Source organism: Babylonia areolata, chromosome 7 (genome assembly GCF_041734735.1).
Source record: "Babylonia areolata isolate BAREFJ2019XMU chromosome 7, ASM4173473v1, whole genome shotgun sequence".
In the NCBI taxonomy this organism is placed as follows: Eukaryota; Metazoa; Mollusca; class Gastropoda; order Neogastropoda; family Buccinidae; genus Babylonia; species Babylonia areolata.
Genome location: NC_134882.1, coordinates 12,898,778 through 12,922,980, shown reverse-complemented (window position 1 = coordinate 12,922,980; position 24,203 = coordinate 12,898,778). Strand labels below are relative to the sequence as shown.

Here is a 24,203-nt window from a genome sequence, read left to right as displayed (position 1 = left end):
TAGTTTGTGTTGTTTCAATTCTGTTTTTTGTTTGTTTATTTGGGGTTTTTTGTTGTTGTTTTTTTTTGGGGGGGTTGGGTTTTGTTTCTTTGTTTTCTTTTTCTTTTTTCCTTTCTGTTCCATTTTATCACCATTTTGTTCTGATTAGTACCTACTATGTCACCAGAGCTTTTCAGCTAATGATATTAAACATTTCAGTGTTCAGTTTTCTCTGTGTGTGTGTGTGTGTGTGTGTGTGTGTGTGTGTGTGTGTGTGTGTGCCGCCCTACCACGGAACAGTTTGTTGCCTTGTCCAGGGAAACAAACATAATGATGGGGCCGAGGGTTTACGGTCAGTCAGCCAGCCAGCCAGTCAGTCAGCCAGTCAGTCAGACAGCCAATCAATCAGCCAGTCAGTCAGCCAGCCAGCCAGTCAGTCAGCCAGTCAGTCAGACAGCCAATCAATCAGCCAGTCAGTCAGCCAGCCAGCTAGTCAGACAGCCAATCAATCAGCCAGTCAGTCAGCCAATCAGCCAGTCAGACAGCCAGTCAGTCAGACAGCCAATCAATCAGCCAGTCAGACAGCCAATCAATCAGCTAGTCAGACAGCCAATCAATCAGCTAGTCAGACAGCCAATCAATCAGCCAGTCAGACAGCCAATCAATCAGCTAGTCAGACAGCCAATCAATCAGCTAGTCAGACAGCCAATCAATCAGCCAGTCAGACAGCCAATCAATCAGCCAGCCAGACAGCCAATCAATCAGCCAGTCAGACAGCCAATCAATCAGCCAGTCAGACAGCCAATCAATCAGCCAGTCAGACAGCCAATCAATCAGCTAGTCAGACAGCCAATCAATCAGCTAGTCAGACAGCCAATCAATCAGCTAGTCAGACAGCCAATCAATCAGCCAGTCAGACAGCCAATCAATCAGCTAGTCAGACAGCCAATCAATCAGCTAGTCAGACAGCCAATCAATCAGCCAGTCAGCCAGCCAATCAATCAGCCAGTCAGACAGCCAGTCAGACAGCCAATCAATCAGCCAGTCAGCCAGTCAGCCAATCAGTCAGTCAGTCAGCCAGCCAATCAGTCAGTCAGTCAGACAGCCAATCAATCAGTCAGTCAGTCAGTCAGACAGCCAATCAGTCAGCCAGCCAGTCAGACAGCCAATCAATCAGCCAGCCAGTCAGACAGCCAATCAATCAGCCAGTCAGTCAGACAGCCAATCAATCAGTCAGTCAGACAGCCAATCAGTCAGACAGCCAATCAATCAGCCAGTCAGTCAGACAGCCAATCAATCAGCCAGCCAGTCAGCCAGCCAATCAATCAGCCAGTCAGTCAGACAGCCAATCAATCAGCCAGTCAGACAGCCAATCAATCAGCTAGTCAGACAGCCAGTCAGACAGCCAATCAATCAGCCAGTCAGACAGCCAATCAATCAGCTAGTCAGACAGCCAGTCAGACAGCCAATCAATCAGCCAGTCAGCCAGTCAGCCAATCAATCAGCCAGTCAGCCAGCCAATCAATCAGCCAGTCAGCCAGTCAGCTAATCAATCAGCCAGTCAGACAGCCAATCAATCAGCCAGTCAGCCAATCAGACAGCCAATCAATCAGCCAGTCAATCAATCAGCCAGTCAGCCAATCAATCAGCCAGTCAGCCAATCAGACAGCCAATCAATCAGCCAGTCAGCCAATCAATCAGCCAGTCAGCCAATCAGACAGCCAATCAATCAGCCAGTCAGACAGCCAATCAATCAGCCAGTCAGCCAGTCAGTCAGTCAATCCCTGTGTTTGTTTCCGGGCTGGGTAAAATTGATTCCTTTATCTATTCATCTGTTTATTCGCTCATTCATCTGTCAACTGCCTGAAGTGTTTTATCTGCCTGACAATCCATCCACTGCCTGAACTGTTTTATCTGCCTGACAATCCATCCACTGCCTGAACTGTTTTATCTGCCTGACAATCCATCCACTGCCTGAACTGTTTTATCTGCCTGACAATCCATCCACCCATCTACCTGTATCTGTCTATTTATCTCTCTTTATCCCCAGGTGTGTTTGTTTCAAGACCCAAGAATAAAGACTTGAGACCCGGTTTCATATAATTGCTCTGGTACAGTAATTCATTGTCCGAGAGGTGCAAACACTGAAATAAAGAGTAAATTAGATAAAGCTGAACACGTTATAATAAAATGTAATCTCTCTCTCTCTCTCTCTCTCTCTCTCTCTCTCTCTCTCACACACACACACACACACACACACACACACACACACACACACAAACACACGCACACAAACACAAACACACGCACACACACACACACACACACACACACACACACACACACACGCACACACACACACACACACACACACAACAGTTTGAAAAAAAACATGTTTGAAAAATTAGATGTTTAGGCCAAAAACTGACAATTTTGTTATTCAGTGTTTTACGAACGATAGCTGTAAATTTCCGTTGAAAACAAAATTCGAAGAGCAAGTGCAAGAAAGCACATCTGGTTATGAGTGATGTTAATTACATTGGCTGCTTATACAACTTTTATTTTGGGGGCAATAAAATTTTTTTTAAAAACAAGAGAGGCAAGGCCTTCAAGACTCACTTGTGATAAATTAAGTCCCCTAGCATTAATTACAGAGTAACTTAGGGGGAAGGTGGCAGAATGGTTAAGACGCTCAGCTGCCAATACAGAGAGTCCGTGAGGGTGTGGGTTCGAATCCCGCTCTCGCCCTTTCTCCTAAGTTTGACTGGAAAAACAAACTGAGCGTCTAGTCTTTCGGATGAGACGATAAACCGAGGTCCCGTGTGCAGCACGCACTTGGCGCACTGAAAAAGAACTCATGGCAACGAGAGTGTTGTCCTCTGGCGAAATTACGTAAAATGAAATCCACTTTCATAGGTACACAAATATGTAAGCATGCACTCAAGGCCTGACTAAGCGCGTTGGGTTATGCTGCTGGTCAGGCATCTGCTCAGCAGATGTGGTGTGGCGTGTATGGATTTGTCCGAACGCAGTGACGCCTCCTTGAGAAAGTGAAACTGAAACTGAAACTTCCCTTCTTTACTATCTGCATCAAAACGTTTGCAAAATAAATAAAAATTCCATGCTTAGCAAAAAAAGTTCCTGTTTGAACAAAAAATGATAATAATGACTCCTCTTGTTGTTGTGTCAGAATATCAGGTCAAAGTGCAAAGTTTAGAGAATACAAAAAATATAAATATAACAGTAAATGCAGTCTGCATATGATTAGGCTTCATTTTTTAAATTTTTGTTGTGCCCATCCCAGAGGTGCAATATTCTTTTAAACAACATGACTGGAAAGAACTGAATTTTTCCTATTTTTATGCCAAATTTGTTGTCAACTGACAAAGTATTTGCAGAGAAAATGTCAATGTTAAAGTTTACCACGGACACAGACACACGGACACACACACACACACACACACAACCGAACACCGGGTTAAAACATAGACTCACTTTGTTTACACAAGTGAGTCAAAAAACATTCAGCACCTTTTTGCCATGTCCCTTAGAGGAAAACTCTGCCAAGTGAACCATTTTGTGTTTTGTATTTTTGTATTTCTTTTTATCACAACAGATTTCTCTGTGTGAAATTCGGGCTGCTATCAATCTCCAGGGAGAGCGCGTCGCTACACTACAGCGCCACCCATTTTTCTTTTCTTTTCTTTTTTTGTTTGTATTTTTTCCTGCCTGCAGTTTTATTTGTTTTTCCTATCGCAGTGGATTTTTCTACAGAATTTTGCCAGGAATAACCCTTTTGTTGCCGTGGGTTCTTTTACGTGCGCTTTACACGTGTATTACGTGTATTTCTCTAACGGTAAAACGACTGACGGAAACGACCAACTGATCGACGGATACCCGATATGGGTTGCACAGTGCTCTTTGGATCAGAAACACAATGAAATTAATGCCCTTGTTCGTGCTGGACAAAGAACTACACTCCCAGTCCTTGACGGGTTAGATCGTGTTCCGTGTATACTGCAGGAAAGTCATGCACTCATTTACCCTTTGTGCAAAGGTTAAAGCTTTATGTTTGTGACGGATCATAACTCTCCAATTCTTTCTTTCTTTCTTCCCTTAGTTTGTGATGGGTTCTAAATCTCTGGGTTCCCTTTGTTGCTTCCCCTTTTTACACTGACCGCCCCCTAACCCTCAGCCCACCACCCACCCCCATCTTTCTCTTTCCTTTTTTTTGACTCACTTGTGTAAACAAAGTGAGTCCATGTGTTCGGCTGTGTGTGTGTGTGTGTGTGTGTGTGTGTGTGTGTCCGTGTGTCTGTGTGTCCGTGGTAAACTTTAACATTGACATTTTCTCTGCAAATACTTTGTCAGTTGACACCAAATTTGGCATAAAAATAGGAAAAATTCAGTTCTTTCCAGTCATGTTGTTTAAAACAATATTGCACCTCTGGGATGGGCACAAAAAAAAAAGAAAAAAAGAAGCCTAATTATATGCAAACTGCATTTACTGTTATATTTATATTTTTTGTATTCTCTAAACTTGGCACTTTGACCTCTTATTCTGACACAACAACAAGAGGAGTCATTATTATCATTTTTTGTTCAAACAGGAACTTCTTTTGCTAAGCATGGAATTTTTTATTTATTTTGCAAACGTTTTGGTGCAGATAGTGAAAAAGGGAAATTACTCTGTAATTAATGCTAGGGGACTTAATTCATCACAAGTGAGTCTTGAAGGCCTTGCCTCTCTTGTTTTTCTTTCAATCAACCTTTGTTTTTCTCCCTTTCCTTCCCCTCCCCTTCCCTCCCCTTCTTTCTTTCCTGTCTTTACCTTTGTGGACCTGTCGTTTACCAAGTGTACCAGAGCACTGTCTTTCGCTCCCTGCCTTAATCAAACAAGCTGCCTGGATTTGTTTTTGTTTTTTTCAACAGTCACACAAATGGACGAGTCGAAAAGAACCTGGTGATGTTTTTTTGCAGTCTTTTCTTCGATTCTTCATCCTCAACACAAACACGTCCTGTTTGAGAACGGTGGAAAGAACATATGTAAATATAATGTCGCCTGTCTAAAAGTAGCACAATAGCATGCTTCGTAGCCTAAATCATAAGGCGAATCAAAACGATACGGTTTGCAAAGGAACCAGTAAGATAGTCTCATGCACAAGACAAAAACCCACGAGTACTACAATACGTTAAGCGACGATTAAGTGATAAAGTAGACAACCCACGAGTACTACAATACGTTAACCGACGATTAAGTGATAAAGTAGACAACCCACGAGTACTACAGTACGTTAACCGACGATTAAGTGATAAAGTAGACAACCCACGAGTACTACAATACGTTAACCGATAATTAAGTGATAAAGTAGACAACCCACGAGTACTACAATACGTTAACCGACGATTAAGTGATAAGGTAGACAATTATGTAGAATTCACAAGTATAGATACCCTGTGTAAGTGAATAGAATGTAATCATACTGTGTTAAATTAATATCTTAATCTTAAGATATTCATTAATATCTTAAGCTAGGAATGCATTTTTTTTTTAATCATAATCGGAGTTAAGCAATATGCTCCACGTTTATGTGTGTGTGTGTGATGTGTGTGTGTGTTCAGCAATACGTCCATCTTGTTTTGAGCAAGAAACTCTATATAATTCTGTACTTATATATCCTGCATAAACGCACTGGAATGCGTATACTGTATTATGCAATACTTATATCCTGTATTAAGCAATAATTTGTATATATTTTATATTGAATAATAACACTTTACATATTTTGCAAACATTCTGCCCCGAGCATCAGAATGTAGATATCTTTTATAAACAGCCATATGTATGCATCTTGAAATATGCAATAGACTGTATAAGATTTGCATTTTGAGACTGAACGTTTAGATCTCATCCTGCGCAAAGCAACAGCATGCTATTTCCGGGTCTGATGTGACAGGGTGTATAAACCCTGTTAAAGCAACATAATATATATGTTGTGCATTGTAATGTAACAAATTCCTATGTATAAAATAATCAAAACAGTTTTTGATACTGTACCAAGGATGAAAAGATACACATATTGTAAGCCAAGCAACAGAATGTACACATTCCGAATCAAGCAACAGCAATAGTGTACAGCCTTTTTGCAATATTATGTGTATATCCTATGGTTAAACAATATATATGTGTGTGTGTGTGTGTGTGTGTGTGTGTGTGTGTGTGTGTGTGTGTGTGTGTGTGTGTGTGTGTGTGTGTGTGTGTTTAGCAATAGAATATACATTTATCTATTACAGTATTCAGAATCAAAAAACGCTGCTTACAAACCTCACAGACTTCCACACTCACACGCTGACGACTCACCAGAACCCGCTCTCTCTGCTCGGCCGAGAGGTCCTCCAGGAAGGTGGAGAACTCGCACTTGGGCTTGACCATGGCCTGCACCTCCTCCAGGCGGTTGCTGATGCCTTCCAGAGGGTCGTCATCTGGAAGGAAAATGGCCAGCTTACGCTTCGTCTGGTCAAACTTCTTCACCTTCATGTCAGCCTCCTCCTTCAGCATCCAGTTGTGCTCCACCTCGAACTCCGCGGCCTTTTCGGCACGGGCCCGGAAGTCCTCTGGAGTGAGAGGCTGCGCCAGATGAAGAGGAGGTTGGGGATGATGATGAGGAGGAGGAGGTGGAGGAAGGTGGTGACGGGAGGGGGTAAGAGGGGGAGGGTTGAAGGGGTCGGAGTGTTGATGGGGAGCGTGGCTGCCGTAATGAAGATGATGATGATGCCCGGGACCCGGTTGCTGCCCGTGCTGCTGAGCAGGCGCCGACGCCCCCGCCATGAGCTGCTCTTGAAGGATCTCCGGGGGAGCGTCGAACTCGGCCAAGGCCATCTCGGCCTTGAGGGCGGCGGCCAGGGCCATGCTGACGTTGGGGTCCACGAAGGCCTCCTTCTTCTTGACGCGGGAGGCGGAGCGGCGAGCCGGGGACTTGGAGGCCGAGGCCGAGGCGGAGACGGCAGCGGAGGAAGAGAGGTCGGCGGACATGGGCTTGGTGGGCGTCACCATCCGGCCCCCGATCCGAGCCTGGGGCGCGGGGCTCTCCGCCAGCTTGGACATGGAGCGGGGCCGCGAGTCCGCCAGCCGCTCCGGGACGGCCAAGGCCATTATGGGGTCAAGGCCGTATTAGAGTCAAGGTCGTTAAGGTCAAGGTTGGGGTCAATTCCGTGACGGGGGTCAAGGCCGTGCTGAATCAAGGCCGTGATGGGGGTCAATGTTGTGTTGAGGTCAAGGCCGTGATTGGGGTCAAGGCCGTGTTAATTTCAAGTCAAAGCCCAACTCGGGGTTGCCTGTCTGAAGAAGGTTTGTCTAATGGAGACTGCTGGTTACGACAGTGTTACGTCCTTCCTTCCTTCCTTCCTCCAGACTGCAGAGCTATGACGGCAGTCTTACGAGGGCGTCAGAAATAAAGTGCATGAGATATGCCCGTCTGGTTCATTGATGTTGACGTCCTCCCACCACACTGACAGAAATCTGGCCGTCTGACAACAGTTCTGAAACGAGGCCGTTTTGAGTCAACGATGTTGTGCTGAATTATAGCTGTCTACAATGAAATACGGCCATCCACCAGTGTTGAGAAACAGATGTCCGACTGTATGTCCTGAACTACAAAGTCTGGCGACAGCGTGTTTCCACGCATTTCATGCTGTGAAAATTAGTTTGCTTTAAAACAAAGGTGTGTCTTCACATCTTTTTTACACCGATCAGTCAAAGCTGTAAGATACTGATGACTGACGCATTGCACAAGCCTGGGGGATAAAATCAGGTTGCTGAAATGGTGTTTTATGGTCAGAGATGGGCGAGTTCGCATACAACAATCCCTGGAAATGGCCGCTGACTGAAAACAAAAATGACAGGATGACGAAGTCTGGCTCTTTTTTTTTTAACCCCCAAAAATAATATCGTAAAAACTATACTGTCCAAAATGCTCGACTTTTAAACAGCTTCAGGTGATAAACCACTTGATTGAAAACTTAGGATATTGATTGAACAAAGAAAAATAAAGAAGCAGCCGCTGTTCGCATTTCACAAAATAAAACAGCCTGACACGTATGAAAATATAATTTGAAATAAAATAAGATAAAATTAAAAAAAACATCACTTGCGCTGACGTTTCATACGTGCAGTCTCATAAACCCGTGCTGAATGTATTCTGACACACCCAACAAGCTTCAAGATCCTTTAGTACTGATACGATATACAGCTGAAAATACACTGACGGACACGTATTTAAAAGAACCCAATATATCCAGCCGAGAAGATACTTGCATGTATGTAATGTGATGAATTATTGCGACACATCATCTCAACTGAGCCCTGGTGATCATTCAAGAAATGAGGTACCACACACTGGCGGGAGAAGAAGAAGAAAAGCTGAGGCAAAACACCCGATACATGACCCCAGGTCGACAGGACAAGCCAGGGCCCGAAAGTAACGTTTTCTTCCGACGACACACACACCCAACTCTTACCGATACCCAAGCGTGTAAATTACAAACAAGCCTTTCTCATGCCGAGCTATGACTACCTTGCTACCCCTGCTCCAAAGCCACAAGCTTAACTCCAATCAACATTCGTTTGTGCTCAAGAACGGCTGTGCTGTGCTGTGCTGTGGTGGTGGTGGTACCTCTGACAGGGAGAGGGTCCCTCCATGTGGCGCAACCAAGTCGATAATGACGACAGCGATATCACCAGTGGGACAGTTAGGCTATTAGCGTTTCACCGATCGATCTCCCTGCCCCCCCACCCCCTTCCCCCCGACACACACTCCCGTCCCCGCCAGTGCCCCCCACCGCCAACCCCCCTCCCCAACACACACACCCATACCCACGGCCTACCCTTCCCAAAGGACTCCATAGTATCGTTAAACCGCGACCACCTCTGGCGCAGCGAACCGTCTGTTGTAATCCTCAAAGTGATGTTCGTGTGAATGCAACTTGACACTACAACACTGCGAGGCCAAAGCGTTTTTTAATCCCCCAATACAAAGTGCCAAGGTTTTCACCTGGGTCACGTCTTGACTGGGTGTTGTCCAATTGTGGGCGGGTGTATTGGTGATACATTCTGTTGTTCTGTTGGTGTATTGGTGATACATTCTGCTGTTCTGTTGGTGTATTACTGACATATTCTCTTGTTCTAATGTGGGTGCATCGCTGACAGTTTCTGTTTGTTTGTTTTTAAATAAATACTGGGGTTTCTGACCGATCAAACTTTAGGTATTTACAGCCTTTATGAACTTCGTCTCTCTTCGTCAACAGACCGTCAGCCACAGCTGTCTGGTTCAGCCAGTCATTGTCGACTCTGAAACTCTGAAACGATCCGTCATTTTACACAATGTGGATATGTTATCGCTAATCATCATCATCGTCGTCATTATTATTACTGTTATTGGTGGTGCTGGTGCTGGTGGCGGCGGTGGTCGTCGTTAAATGTAAAATCCTCTCAAGGGTAACATGGACAACATCAGCACTTATCATCATTATTATCATTGTTATTGATATTGCTGGTGTTGGTGGTAGTAGTGGTGGTGGTGGTGGTGGTGAAATGTAAAATCCTCACGGTGGTAACATAAAACATCTGCACTTATCATCAGTATTATCATTGTTATTGATATTGCTGGTGTTGGTGGTGTTGGTGGTAGTAGTGGTGGTGGTTAAATGAAAAATCCTCATGGTGGTAACATAGGCAACATCAGCACGTATCATCATCATTATCATTGTCATTGATATTGCTGGTGTTGGTGGTAGTGGAGGTAGTGGTGGTGTTGGTGGTGTTGGTGGTAGTAGTGGTGGTGGTTAAATGAAAAATCCTCATGGTGGTAACATAGGCAACATCAGCACGTATCATCATCATTATCATTGTCATTGGTATTGCTGGTGTTGGTGGTAGTGGAGGTAGTGGTGGTGGTAGTGGAGGTGGTGGTGTTGGTGGTAGTGGTGAAACGTAAAATCCTCACGGTGGTAACATAGGCAACATCAGCACGTATCATCATCATTATCATTGTCATTGATATTGCTGGTGTTGGTGGTAGTGGAGGTAGTGGTGGTGGTGGTGTTGGTGGTGTTGGTGGTAGTGGTGAAACGTAAAATCCTCACGGTGGTAACATAGGCAACATCAGCACGTATCATCATTATTATCATTGTCATTGATATTGCTGGTGTTGGTGGTAGTGGAGGTAGTGGTGGTGGTAGTGGAGGTAGTGGTGGTGGTAGTGGTGGTGGTGGTGGTGGTAGTGGTGAAACGTAAAATCCTCACGGTGGTAACATGGACAACATCAGCACAATCCAAACTAAAACCTGCTTGGAAGGACAACGACATCTCCATGAAACACAAGATCAGGCTCCTGCCTGCACTGGTATATTATGCCATCTTCCTGCATGCATGTCAGACACACCCAAAGGTTGGAAAATCGGCAATATTGAGGGGTTTTTTTACGGTAACAAAGAATGTGTCAGATATACACCGCCATGAAGAAACCACGTTGTCAGGACTGTAGTATGCCACAAGCACTGGGAATTCTTGCTCTTCTTCTCTTCCTCTCTCTCTCTCTCTCTCTCAACTTCTCTTCTCCCATCTTGCTGAACACAGTATCATCTACCCTTCTCACACTCAACACCTTCATTCTTTCCACACCCTTGGGGAAACGGGGACTGGGGACTTTTTTTTCTGATCCATCAGGTCAACGCACGTGACAGCCTGGCAGAGTCTGAACTCTTTTGGTGTGCACAAGCAAGCATAAAATTAAAACAGGTGAGTTAAAAATCCCAAGTCCATAAAATGATTCTGTGGGTGAATCTAAATTAACTGTTATACTCTGCTTGCATCCCTGTTTCAGAAAACTGGGTGTGGCTGCTGAAATGGAAGGGTGACGAAAAAGTGTATTTTTTAAAACGGCCACACATAAACACCTTACTATGGTGAACTTTGAGACGTGTAGTTCCCCGAAGCCGAAGAAACACCTCTACCTCATGAATAAGCTGAATGACCAACGTCTACAGATCCCGGCGAGGAAATGGACCCTACTCAATGACGCCAAACTGAGCACAACCCGCGGAAACCACGCGAGCCAATCAGGAAGCGACGACGGGACAGAATTCCCGAGCGTAAAAAAACAAATGGCCGGCCAAGGGAGATCAGGCACCGCTTAGCTCCCTTACCGCCCAGCGGGTCGTCGATAAAACACGGTTCGGCAATACCGCTCACTTCCACCACCGCCATCAAAAACTATCGATGCCGGCCATTCTCGCTGGGTTGTTATTATCTGGGGAAGTTTGTCTGGCCCTGCAGCTCTGGGGACGCGAACACCCTCCCTCCGCTGTGAGTGTGTGTGTGTGTGTGTGTGGCGCTGCCTACTCGTGAAGTATTATTGTTTTACGGTTCAACTGTGGTCAGTGTCCATGACACAGTCTGACGTAACTGCCCAAAGCCTGCTCCAGTCACAAAGGCAGTTAGTGGGGCAGTGTAACGTTACTTCTGAATCGTAACCAGCTGCCTACTTTCTGTAATTCATTAACAGACGTAGCTGAGTGTGGATAAAAGAAAAGCTTCGTTTGTTACTTAAAGCTTGATCTCCTAACTCCTACGTTCCTGTCTTTTTTTTTCTTCTTTTTTCATTTCTACTGAATAACATAAACAGGCGTGTGTATACCATTTGTTTAATGATAAATGCGAGTGCTTTTAGGTCCCACTTTGAGGTGCAACATTCCACACCCAGCACCAAAAAAAAACAACCAAAAAAATAATAACCAGAAAAAGATTAATTTCAATTAAATCTAAATTACATTATCATTTACTGTCACGCATAGTCAGACGGAAAGATGCCCCTTCTTCTCAGACGAAAGAAAACCGCACCACACCAGCAGTACATCAGAACTTTGCCCACGAAGGGACACAGTCGGGGACGGGTGTTTAATGACCACTCCAACAAAGAAACAAAAACGTTTCACGTCACAGGGAGTGCACACGAACCACAGGGAGTGCACACGAACCACAGGGTGTGCACACGAACCACAGATCCTTACACCGGGTCCCACAACAGGACTTCCACGATTTCGATCACCTGTTTCCCATCATACACACGTCTGGCCACACTGAAAAGCAAGCGACACAATGACAGAGAGAGACAGAGAGAGACAGACAGAGAGAACAGAACCTGTGAGCAGCTATGTCATAACTGTACGTATCTCCCTCCCTCCCTTCAGCAAGCGAAACGTGCGACGCCCTCCACCAAAGATTGCCTCGTGTGTGCTTTTGACTGGAGCGCTGCACAGTTTGTTTGTTTTGTTTTTGTGTTTTTTTATCAGTTTACCACGGAGTACATTTATAGTTAAAATATTACACGCAATAGCTTGGCATTCATCTACTTGGCGAAAGTTTTCTTGACAGCTATTTACATGTCATGGTTCTCCTAAACTGTTTTATCATAATTATTAAAAAGCTGATCAACATCTTCAACAATATAGACAAGGGCATACAGACACAGAGAGACAGACAGACAATTACCATCTGAGCCAATCAGAAAGGTAAACACGTATAGACACAACTACCACCCGAGCCAATCAGAAACGTAAATACGTATAGACACAATTACCACCCGAGCCAATCAGAAACGTAAACACGTATAGACACAATTACCACCCGAGCCAATCAGAAACGCAAATACGTATATACAATTACCATCCGAGCCAATCAGAAACGTAAAACACGCACTAACACAGCCATCAACTGCTGACGTGAGTGTCATCTTCAAGGACCCCGTTTGTATCGTCAACCCTCTACATCAAGACAAAACGAACCCTTCCCCAAAACCCAAGCTGCCCCCTTGAAGTGAACCGATACTGACGGACCATGGTCACTCTCAACGAAACATGAGACCAACTGTTTTTTGGGTTTTTTTTCGGTCAGTTCTCGAGAAGATTCTTTGGTTAAATGGTTGGGGGTGTAACGTGCCCCATCTGCTGTAAAGAACACTGTGGTGGTCAGTTTAACGACCCACTGGCGATCCGCCCTTCAGGTCAAGTTGATCGTGGCTCTGTGGTCTTTTCTGTGAAGGGTGGTGTGGTCGAAGCGTTGGTCCCTGGTGAAGAAGACCTCAGTCTGCTCTATTTATAGCCTGTCTGCCCGCGCAGGACTGAATGAGAAATGAAAGACGTCTGGACTTCCGGGTCAAGTCTGAAAGTGAGAGTGTTTGTTGTTGCTGTTTTTGTTGGGTTTTTTTGTTGTTGTTTTTCGTTCGTCACTGGTGTAATAAATTTGAAGGGTGTGGATAGTAAGAGGGAGAACAAAGAAAGCGAAAAAAACCAAAAAAAACAAAAACCCAAAAAAAACCCAAACGACACAATGTTGGAGGTGTGTGAAAGGTATGTGGCGGAGAAAGAGACAGGCAGACAAAGACATGGACACACAGAGGAGATAAAACGTTCGAGGGAGCCAGTCTTTTCTACTATGTTGAAGCTTATAGTTCGACACTGAGTACAGACTTCGGAAACGGTTAAGGACCACATTTTTACTTAAACGAAAACTGTAGAAAAGTGGTCTAACTTTTTATTAAGCGTGTAAGTAGTTGTTTTGTAGGGGGTACGGGGGGTGGGGGGAGGGGGGTGGAGGTTCTGACAGGACTGTGCTGCCGATGTGCTGTGTGTGGGGAGGGTGTGGGGGGGATGAGGGAGGGTGTGGGGGGGATGAGGGAGGGTGTGGAGGGTGTGGGGGGGATGGGGAGGGTGTGGGGTGTGGGGGGGGATGAGGGAGGGTGTGGGGGGATGAGGGAGGGTGTGGGGTGTGGGGGGGATGAGGGAGGGTGTGGGGGGGATGAGGGAGGGTGTGGGGGGGATGAGGGTGGGCTGTTGGTGAGAGAACATCTACCTGTAGATGAAAGGAGAAGGGTGTAGAGGGGCGCTGGTTTTTTGTTTTTTGGGGTTTTTTTTGTTGGTTTTTTTGTTTGTTTGTTTTTTGTTTTGTTTTGTTTGTTTTTGTTTGTTTGTTGTTGTTGTTTTTGTTTTGTTTTTGTTTGTTTGTTTTGTTGTTTTTTGCTGTTGTTGTTTTTTGTTTTGTTTTTTACCTTATTTCTTTTTTCTTAGCTCAGGGACGTACTACTTTCTTGGAGTTCGCTATCTCACCCCCCCCCCTCACCCCCGCCCATTTTTATCCAACCCACCGGTACAACACCACAACATTTCATACCACCCTCATGTACCCAACGCCGACAGTCCTTAGTTAATAAGACCCTCTTGGACGCGAGAGTGGAGGGTGTAACTTGGGTCAAGACACTCTCCACTCTAAATCGAAAGTCAAGCCCAGACAATCGGGACAGCAGCTGTACCCTCCTCCACTGCTAGGCCTGATGTTCATAGTCCGACACCGCTGACTATTTTACATACATACATACATATAATAATGTACCCGGTTTCTGTCCCTAGCCCCTGCCCCGCACTAACGTCCATACTCTGACCCTGTGCTGGCCCCATGGTAAACAGCTGACAAATCTCTCTTTAGCGGCTTGTGGCCCCTCATGATCGGCCCCTCGGATCCGCGGCTTAGTGTCACACACGTCAGCCACAAAGAAAGGAAACGGAGGGCGAAACACTGAAGGGAGGGCTGGCGTACGCTGGGGGGGAGAGCTGGGCTTACTGCAATAAAGAAACTGTAAAGTCCGACTGCCTACCTTTTTTTATACACCCCCAAGGAGAAATTGAGAAATGGGGTGTGCTGTGGAGCTAATAGCGTTTATTTTCATACAATTACAGGCTCTATCTTCCCCTGGCCAGAGTGGATATACACTGAGCTGGTGCTTGAAAAAGGGTCGGTGCTGTTATTGCTGTGTGTGTGTGTGTGAGAGAGAGAGAGTGAGAGAGAGAGAGAGATAGAGAGTGCACGTGCGCACAATATAAGGGTACGGTTGGAATTCACGGGTCTCTGATTGTTAGTTCATATCTTTGTCCGTGTCTTGTATAGAAAGGAGTTTGTCGTCGATATCATGAATAGACCTAAATCGTCTGTACCCCTTTCATACTTCACTCTTTTTTCTATTTAAGAACCGAGCTCTCACTCCGCTCAAGTTTATCATGACACCGTCTTAGCTCTAAAATGTCTTCACACAAAACGAAATCAGTGCGGGAACGCCACGAGGTTACTCAACGGAGATGACCTCGCAGTGCTGTCGAATCACTTTGGGGGGTGTTCCCCATGCAGCGTCTGAGCAAATAGACAGTGACATTGTATTACCTGTATGTATCAACTCATTCCCCTTTCATCCCTCCCATACTAATGATAGGACTTATTGTATTACCTGTATGTATCAACTCATTCCCCTTTCATCCCTCCCATACTGATGATAGGACTTATTGTATTACCTGTATGTATCAACTCATCCCCCTTTCATCCCTCCCATACTAATGATAGGACTTATTGTATTACCTGTATGTATCAACTCATTCCCCTTTCATCCCTCCCATACTAATGATAGGACTTATTGTATTACCTGTATGTATCAACTCATTCCCCTTTCATCCCTCCCATACTAATGATAGGACTTACTGTATTACCTGTATGTATCAACTCATTCCCCTTTCATCCCTCCCATACTAATGATAGGACTTATTGTATTACCTGTATGTATCAACTCATTCCCCTTTCATCCCTCCCATACTGATGATAGGACTTATTGTATTACCTGTATGTATCAACTCATTCCCCTTTCATCCCTCCCATACTGATGATAGGACTTATTGTATTACCTGTATGTATCAACTCATCCCCCTTTCATCCCTCCCATACTAATGATAGGACTTATTGTATTACCTGTATGTATCAACTCATTCCCCTTTCATCCCTCCCATACTAATGATAGGACTTATTGTATTACCTGTATGTATCAACTCATTCCCCTTTCATCCCTCCCATACTGATGATAGGACTTATTGTATTACCTGTATGTATCAACTCATTCCCTTTTCATCCCTCCCATACTAATGATAGGACTTATTGTATTACCTGTATGTATCAACTCATTCTCCTTTCATCTCTCCCATACTGATGATAGGACTTATTGTATTACCTGTATGTATCAACTCATTCCCCTTTCATCCCTCCCATACTGATGATAGGACTTATTGTATTACCTGTATGTATCAACTCATTCTCCTTTCATCTCTCCCATACTGATGATAGGACTTATTGTATTACCTGTATGTATCAACTCATTCTCCTTTCATCTCTCCCATACTGATGATAGGACTTATTGTATTACCTGTATGTATCAACTCATTCCCCTTTCATCTCTCCCATACTGATGATAGGACTTATTGTATTACCTGTATGTATCAACTCATTCCCCTTTCATCCCTCCCATACTAATGATAGGACTTATTGTATTACCTGTATGTATCAACTCATTCCCCTTTCATCCCTCCCATACTGATGATAGGACTTATTGTATTACCTGTATGTATCAACTCATTCCCCTTTCATCCCTCCCATACTGATGATAGGACTTATTGTATTACCTGTATGTATCAACTCATCCCCCTTTCATCCCTCCCATACTGATGATAGGACTTACTGTATTACCTGTATGTATCAACTCATTCCTCTTTCATCCCTCCCATACTGATGATAGGACTTATTGTATTACCTGTATGTATCAACTCATCCCCCTTTCATCCCTCCCATACTGATGATAGGACATTGTATTACCTGTATGTATCAACTCATTCCCCTTTCATCCCTCCCATACTGATGATAGGACTTATTGTATTACCTGTATGTATCAACTCATCCCCCTTTCATCCCTCCCATACTGATGATAGGACTTATTGTATTACCTGTATGTATCAACTCATCCCCCTTTCATCCCTCCCATACTGATGATAGGACTTATTGTATTACCTGTATGTATCAACTCATTCCCCTTTCATCCCTCCCATACTAATGATAGGACTTATTGTATTACCTGTATGTATCAACTCATTCCCCTTTCATCCCTCCCATACTGATGATAGGACTTATTGTATTACCTGTATGTATCAACGCATTCTCCTTTCATCCCTCCCATACTGATGATAGGACTTATTGTATTACCTGTATGTATCAACTCATTCCCCTTTCATCCCTCCCATACTGATGATAGGACTTATTGTATTACCTGTATGTATCAACTCATTCCCCTTTCATCCCTCCCATACTGATGATAGGACTTATTGTATTACCTGTATGTATCAACTCATTCCCCTTTCATCCCTCCCATACTAATGATAGGACTTTACCGCCAGGTCATACCAGCAGACAGCTGATGCAAATCAGACCCCGTGCGTTTACAGACATTGAAACGTTCACTCAAGACTGGCACTGGGACATTCATTATCAGTTGTTTCTCTAGTTAAATTAACGAATTATCTTTTACGACGTCCATTGAGTAATGTTCTTTAACTGTGTTTAAATATTTATTTCAAGCATTCATCTTTGATTCCGCCCTCCATCTACCCGGTTCCCCCAGCTCACCATTCACCCCCCCCCCCAAATCCCATGCCCCCCCCACCCCCCACCCTCCCCTTCTCCTACCTTTTAACTCTCTCCATACGAACGGCGAAAGAGACGACGCTAACAGCGTTTCACCCCAATTACCATCATCAAAATATTGCAAGCGGAAGGCTCTTATACTGAAGAGGTGAATGTTGACAAAGAATACCACAATTCTGACGACGGAAACTAAAGGTTGAGTCATTCAGACACCCACTGGACATCCGAGGTAGAGGAGAAGAGAGGACTGGCCGTACTGAGTGAGTTAAATGATATCATTCAAATGTGATTTTTCTGTGACCACCGATGATGACTCTAGCAATACCATCAACAATGATATCAGGTATTCACATGAGACTGGGATTTTGTGAGGAGGCGGGACCAGGAGCCTGTCGTCATATGTGCATCATCTTTTGAGTTGACGTTCGTTTATTCGTTTATAGTCTGTTCATCTAAGATGATGATATCAGACTGAATATTAGACTGATATTAGACTGACTGAGTGGACCAGGGCCTTGAATTTCAGGCACTTGCAATACTGGTCAATAGTTAGGGTGGTCTTTGCTGGGAATGCCGTCATCAACAATGATATGGGGTATTCACGCGAGACAGGGTTTTTTTTTTTTTTTTTTTAAGGAGGCTGTTAAATACATCATCGTATGAGTGAAACAGGGCCTTGAAATACGGGTACTTTGCAACACTGGTCAATAATTAGAGAGAAAAAGACAGGAAGAAAGATCACCCTTTTCTTTCAAAGACATTCCCCAAACCCAATATTCTAAAAACATCGAGACATATACGCTGTCGCATAGCGACGACTCAAAACGAAAAGAAACGAAAAAAAAAAAAAAAATCCGCTAACCAAGGGATATCATTTCTGTTCACACGGTTCTCCGTTTCAACAGCCGCAGATTCGCCAAAATCGACACACACCCCAAGCCACGGGGGGTATGGCAGCCAGAGTTTAAGTCAGTGAAAGGCCGACAGGATACTTGACTGCAGGGTTCAAAGCTCGCGGATTGTCCATAAATCAGCTTCGTTTTCAGGTACTTTTTTTTTTTAATGATACTTTCTTTTTTCGGTCACATTATGAGCGCTTGTTTGAGAGAGAGAGAGAGAGAGAGAGAGAGGGAGAGAGGTGAGGAGGAAGAAAGAGAGGCAGGGAGGAAGAGATAGAGACAGATACAGAGACAGAGAGACAGACAGAGAGAAAATCGCGTTATCAGAAGTCGGTAATATATCACTGGTGTTATAAACTAATGTTGCCGTCTTTGCGCAGGCAATGAAAAGGCCTTAAACCAACGCAATCGTCTGTAAAAGAGAATGATGGCCACACACACACACACACACACACACACACACACACACACACACACACGCACGCACACACACACACACACACACACAATTGTCTGTAAAAGAGAATGATGGCCACACACACACACACACACACACACACACACACGCACGCACGCACGCACGCACGCACGCACACACGCACGCACGCACACACACACACACACACACACACACACACACACGCACACACACACACACACACACACACACACACACACACACACACACACACACACTGGATAAACAATTCAACAGCCTTTCAAAAAAATAAAACCGTACTGCAATCTCCCTCATACCAAGCTCTCTCTCTCTCTCTCTCTCTCTCTCTCTCTCTCTCTATCTATCTATCTATCTATCTATCTGCTACCTATCCTTCCCTACCAGCCTATTCATCTGTCAACCTACCTAAAAAGTTTAAGGTCACCAAGGCAGTAAATTCACATCCACCGTCTGGAGCTCGGCTTGGCAGGCGGGGCCCAGTTCCTCTCCTTCCGCCGTTTTAATCAACCCTCCCTGACCAAGAGTCAGCTGCCCATTGACACCTGGGTGAAGTGAAAAAGACTGGAGTACACTGCCTTTCCCGAGGACAGTGCATCAGGCCGAAACGAGGGGAATCGAACCCTGACCACTACTTCATTAGTCCGACGCCTTACCTATTGTGCCACGGCGCTTTCACTCAAAGTCTACCTTACCTGCCCTCCTGCCAGTCAACCAGCCCCTCTATACCTACAGTCTATGTTCCTTCCTACATACCTACCAACCAACCTGTCTAGCTAGCTACCTTTCAACTTACCAATCTGCGAATCTTCTTCCTACCAGTAAGACCATACACCCAGCAACCTGCCGATCTGCTTGGCTGCTTATTTATCCATCAAGTTTCTTCCATCCTTTCTTCCTTTCCTTCCTCCCTTCCTTCCTTCCATATCTCCTTTTCTATCCTTTGCCCTCACTCTTGTATCAACGGACACCACCTGTCAAGAAAGGGGGTTAGAAGGTGGTGTATAAAAGTATGTTAAATCAGAACAGGCACGACTGAACGCCATCGAAGTGACTCAGCAGCGGGGCAGGGTCTCCTCTGGTGTGTGGCTTCCTAGCGACCTAACACTGATGGTTCCCTGTGGGCGGTCGACGCTGGGACTGTGACAGACGAACACGGATGAGGCATGGCGTTTGAGCAGTGCCATTGAACAATGTGGATGATGGGGCAACCCCCGGGAAAAAAAAGAAAAGGATAAGGATAAATTTTTAATCAACATAATAATAATAATAGTAATATCAGCTTACACATGTGATCGCTGCGACAGAGACTGTCTCTCTCGCATCGGTCTCTACAGTCACAGGCGACGCTGCTTGGTCCAAGCAGACAGCCGAATTAGACATTACGTCGGATATACTCTATCCATGGTCAGCCATGACCGAAGGAGGCCTACTACTACTACTACTACTACTACTAATAATAATAATAATAAATGAATAAATAAAATAATGTTGCTGGCTGTCCGCGACAAAGGGAATGCACATTAAGGACTGGTCATTCCAATACTTCAGGGAGTGGTCACACCGTCATTTTAGGGACTGGTCACTTCGATACTGCAGGGACTGGTCACGCCGATGCATTAAGGACTGGTCACTTTCAACAGCTTCTCCACAAACATTGTGGCGGCGTAGGGCTCTGAGACACCACCCAGACTGACCACTCGAAGATCTGTGTGTGTCCATGACCTGTGAGGATCGGTCAGTTCCAACAGCAGTGAGGTCGAGACGTGTTAATGGGAGAGCTGACCTACACCTGTAAGTAAGTAACACTGACCACAGCTATTCTGAAGTCCACTGGTCCAGGGAGTGGTCAATTTCAACAGGTTAGAAGGGCACTGGGAGGTGTGCGGGGGTGGCAGAGGGGTGATGGGGTGGGGAGAGGCATTTGGGGGGTGGGGGGGGGGGGGCGAAGTGTTACTGAGGAAGAGGGAGTGAAGTGTAGAGGTATGTGAGGGGGTGGACCGATTGGACTGAAGATTGAGCGTTGTGTGTATCATGGTGATTAGTCGGTTACAGTGGTGATTTTCTTTCCTTGTTTCCTTTTTTTTTTTTTTTTTTTTTTTTCCTTTTCTCTTCTTTTATTTTTTTTTTTTTTTGTTGAGGCGGGGGGTATCCATACTGTGTTGAAAAGTACCGTCACTTTCTCTCTCTTCCGTTTTTGAGGGATATATATATATATATATATATATAAACTTTCCCCCCCCCACACACACACACACCCCACTCCCCCTCTCCCCAACCCCCCACCCCAGCACCCTTCCCCCTCTTGGACAAAAAGAGCACGTTAAAAAAAAAAAAAAAAAAAAGCCGCTTAGATTCACGTTTTCGTTTAATTAAATGGTATTTCATTTGGAACATGTCATAATACAACACAGTTATACATGAACAGGACAACAAGAACATCTTATACAATGAGACTTACGTCCCCTCCCCCCCCCCCCCCCCCCGCCCCTGCACCCCCCACCCCCACCCCCGTCCCCCCAACTAACCATACGATCTTCCGCGCCCTCCTCTCCTACCTGTCTATTTACCTTTAAACGATAACATTCAAACGTGGGAATCAATACTTTTAACTAAATGTCTACAATCACCAGTGTATGTGTGGCGGAACACCAAACAGAATTCCTATTCCTCCCAACATCGTCGGGTCCCGCAGTGTCGAGAGAGAGAAAAAAAAAAAAAAAAAAAAAAAAAAACCCGCGCAGTTTGTGCCGCAGTTTCCTGAACTGTTTCTGTTTCTGTCTAACGTTACGATAGAATGTGACAGCAGCCTTGGAATTTAATTTTGCGGCAATTTATTTTCCTGTGCACCCTGTTTGCTATATATAAAAATAAAAAAGGACTTCATTTGCTCCTCCACGCATGAACACATGCGCACTCACAGCGAGTGCTTGCTCGCACGTACCCACACATGTACGTACACACACACACACACACACACACACACATACACGCACGCACGCACAAAGTGTGTTCGCGCGCACGTATGCACTCACTCTCATTCATTCACAATAACTCTTTTGATTTCTTTCAAGGTAATTCATTGCGAGAAAAGATTAAAGAGGGAGGGGAAAAAGTGGAGAGGATGATTAATGCAAGCAAGCAAGCAAGCAAGCACACACACACACACACACACACACACACACACACACACACACACACACACACATTCACTCACACACGCGCGCACGCACATTCACCCACAAACGCACACACACACTCATAAAATTATTCACTTAAACACACACACACACACACACACACACACACACACACACACATTCTGCACTGAATCGATCCGAAAGCACCCGCTGACCCTTCCCCCCCCTCGCAAATCAATTCACACGCCAACTTCACACGTGCAGACAAAACACAAAATGGGTGCCAAACTTCACAATCATAATCATACCGCGCACGCAGGCCTGGTGGTTATTATTGCAGATTTATGATAACACTGTTGTGTTCCCGTTCTGTCCTTCCTCACAACTCGTGTGACAGGCTCCACAGGAAATAATATATACATGTTGAGGGTCCGACACGAAGACTGTATACTGAACAGTTTTTTTTGACTCACTTGTGCAAACAAAGTGAGTCTATGTTTTTAACCCGGTGTTCGGTTGTCTGTGTGTGTGTGTGTGTCTGTGTGTCCGCGGTAAACTTTAACATTGACATTATTTTTCTCTGCAAATACTTTGTCAGTTCACACCAAATTAGACATAAAAATAGGAAAAATTCAGTTCTTTCCAGTCATCTTGTTTAAAACAATATTGCACCTCTGGGATGAGCACAAAAAAATATTTAAAAAATGAAGCCTTTGCAAAACGCATTTACTGTTATATTTATATTTTTTGTATTCTCTAAACTTGGCACTTTGATCTGATATTCTGACCCAACAACAAGAGCAGTCATTATTATCTTTTTTTGTTGTTGTTCAAACAGGAACTTCTTTTGCTAAGCATGGAAGTTTTATTTATTCTGCAAACGTTTTGGTGCAGTTTGTAAAAAAGGGAAATTACTCCGTAATTAATGCTAGGGGACTTAATTTGCTTTAAACTGATCTTTCTCGTCTTAAACATTACATTTTGAAATTATACTCAATACATAAAAAGTTTGGGTTTTTTTTTTTAAAGTGTATCACAAGTGAGTCTTGAAGGCCTTGCCTCTCTTGTTGTGTGTGTGTGTGTGTGTGTGTGTTCTGGATCTGCTGAGCTGTCCATAGATTTCCTGCTCCCAAAATCGTGCGGCTGGAAACTGTTTACAAATGGTCGTTTCATTGACTTGACTTAACTGTTCGTGGTCGTGACTAGAGGAACAATGGTGGACTGTTTTGTGTGAGTGTGTGTGTGTGTGGGAGGGGGTGGGTGAGATAAGGAGAGGGAAAAGTGCTTACAGTTGTGTTCGTCTGTTTGTCTTTGTTCTCTCTGTCTCTGTCTCTGTCTCTGTGTCTCTCTCTCTCTCTCTCTCTCTCTCTCTCTCTCTCCTGCTTCGCCATGCGTGTGTATGTGTCTTTCGCTCCACCCTCACTACCCTTCTCTCTCTCTCTCTCTTCACAGTCACTCAGTGCCTCCACTCACAGTCAGTGCCTCATCGCTCCACAGTCAGTGCCTCCACTCAGTCAGTGCCTCATCGCTCCTCAGTCAGTGCCTCACCACTCCACAGTCAGTCAGTGCCTCACCACTCCACAGTCAGTGCCTCATCACTCCACATCAGTCAGTGCCTCACCACTCCACAGTCAGTCAGTGCCTCATCACTCCACATCAGTCAGTGCCTTATCTCTCCACATCAGTCAGTGCCTCACCACTCCACAGTCAGTCAGTGCCTCATCTCTCCACATCAGTCAGTGCCTCATCTCTCCACATCAGTCAGTGCCTCATCTCTCCACATCAGTCAGTGCCTCATCACTCCACATCAGTCAGTGCCTCATCTCTCCACATCAGTCAGTGCCTCACCACTCCACAGTCAGTCAGTGCCTCATCTCTCCACATCAGTCAGTGCCTCATCTCTCCACATCAGTCAGTGCCTCATCACTCCACATCAGTCAGTGCCTCACCACTCCACATCAGTCAGTGCCTCACCACTCCACAGTCAGTGCCTCATCACTCCACATCAGTCAGTGCCTCATCACTCCACAGTCAGTCAGTGCCTCACCACTCCACATCAGTCAGTGCCTCATCACTCCACATCAGTCAGTGCCTCATCACTCCACAGTCAGTCAGTGCCTCATCACTCCACATCAGTCAGTGCCTCATCACTCAGTACCTCACCACCCCAC

General features: G+C 44.9%; 1 protein-coding gene across 8 annotated transcripts in view; it reads right to left on the bottom strand.

The window, feature by feature from the left end:
- LOC143283723 (uncharacterized) overlaps nt 1-24,203 on the bottom strand; it is a 137,908-nt gene that overhangs the window by 52,811 nt on the left and 60,894 nt on the right. For 7 of the 8 annotated variants that reach the window (XM_076589997.1, XM_076589994.1, XM_076589998.1 and 4 more), the window contains one exon: nt 6,341-6,462. The exons of the other annotated variant lie outside the window; for it this stretch is intronic. In XM_076589997.1, coding sequence (XP_076446112.1) covers nt 6,341-6,462 — 122 coding nt within the window. The remainder of the gene's footprint in view (nt 1-6,340; nt 6,463-24,203) is intronic. 8 annotated transcript variants of the gene reach the window in all.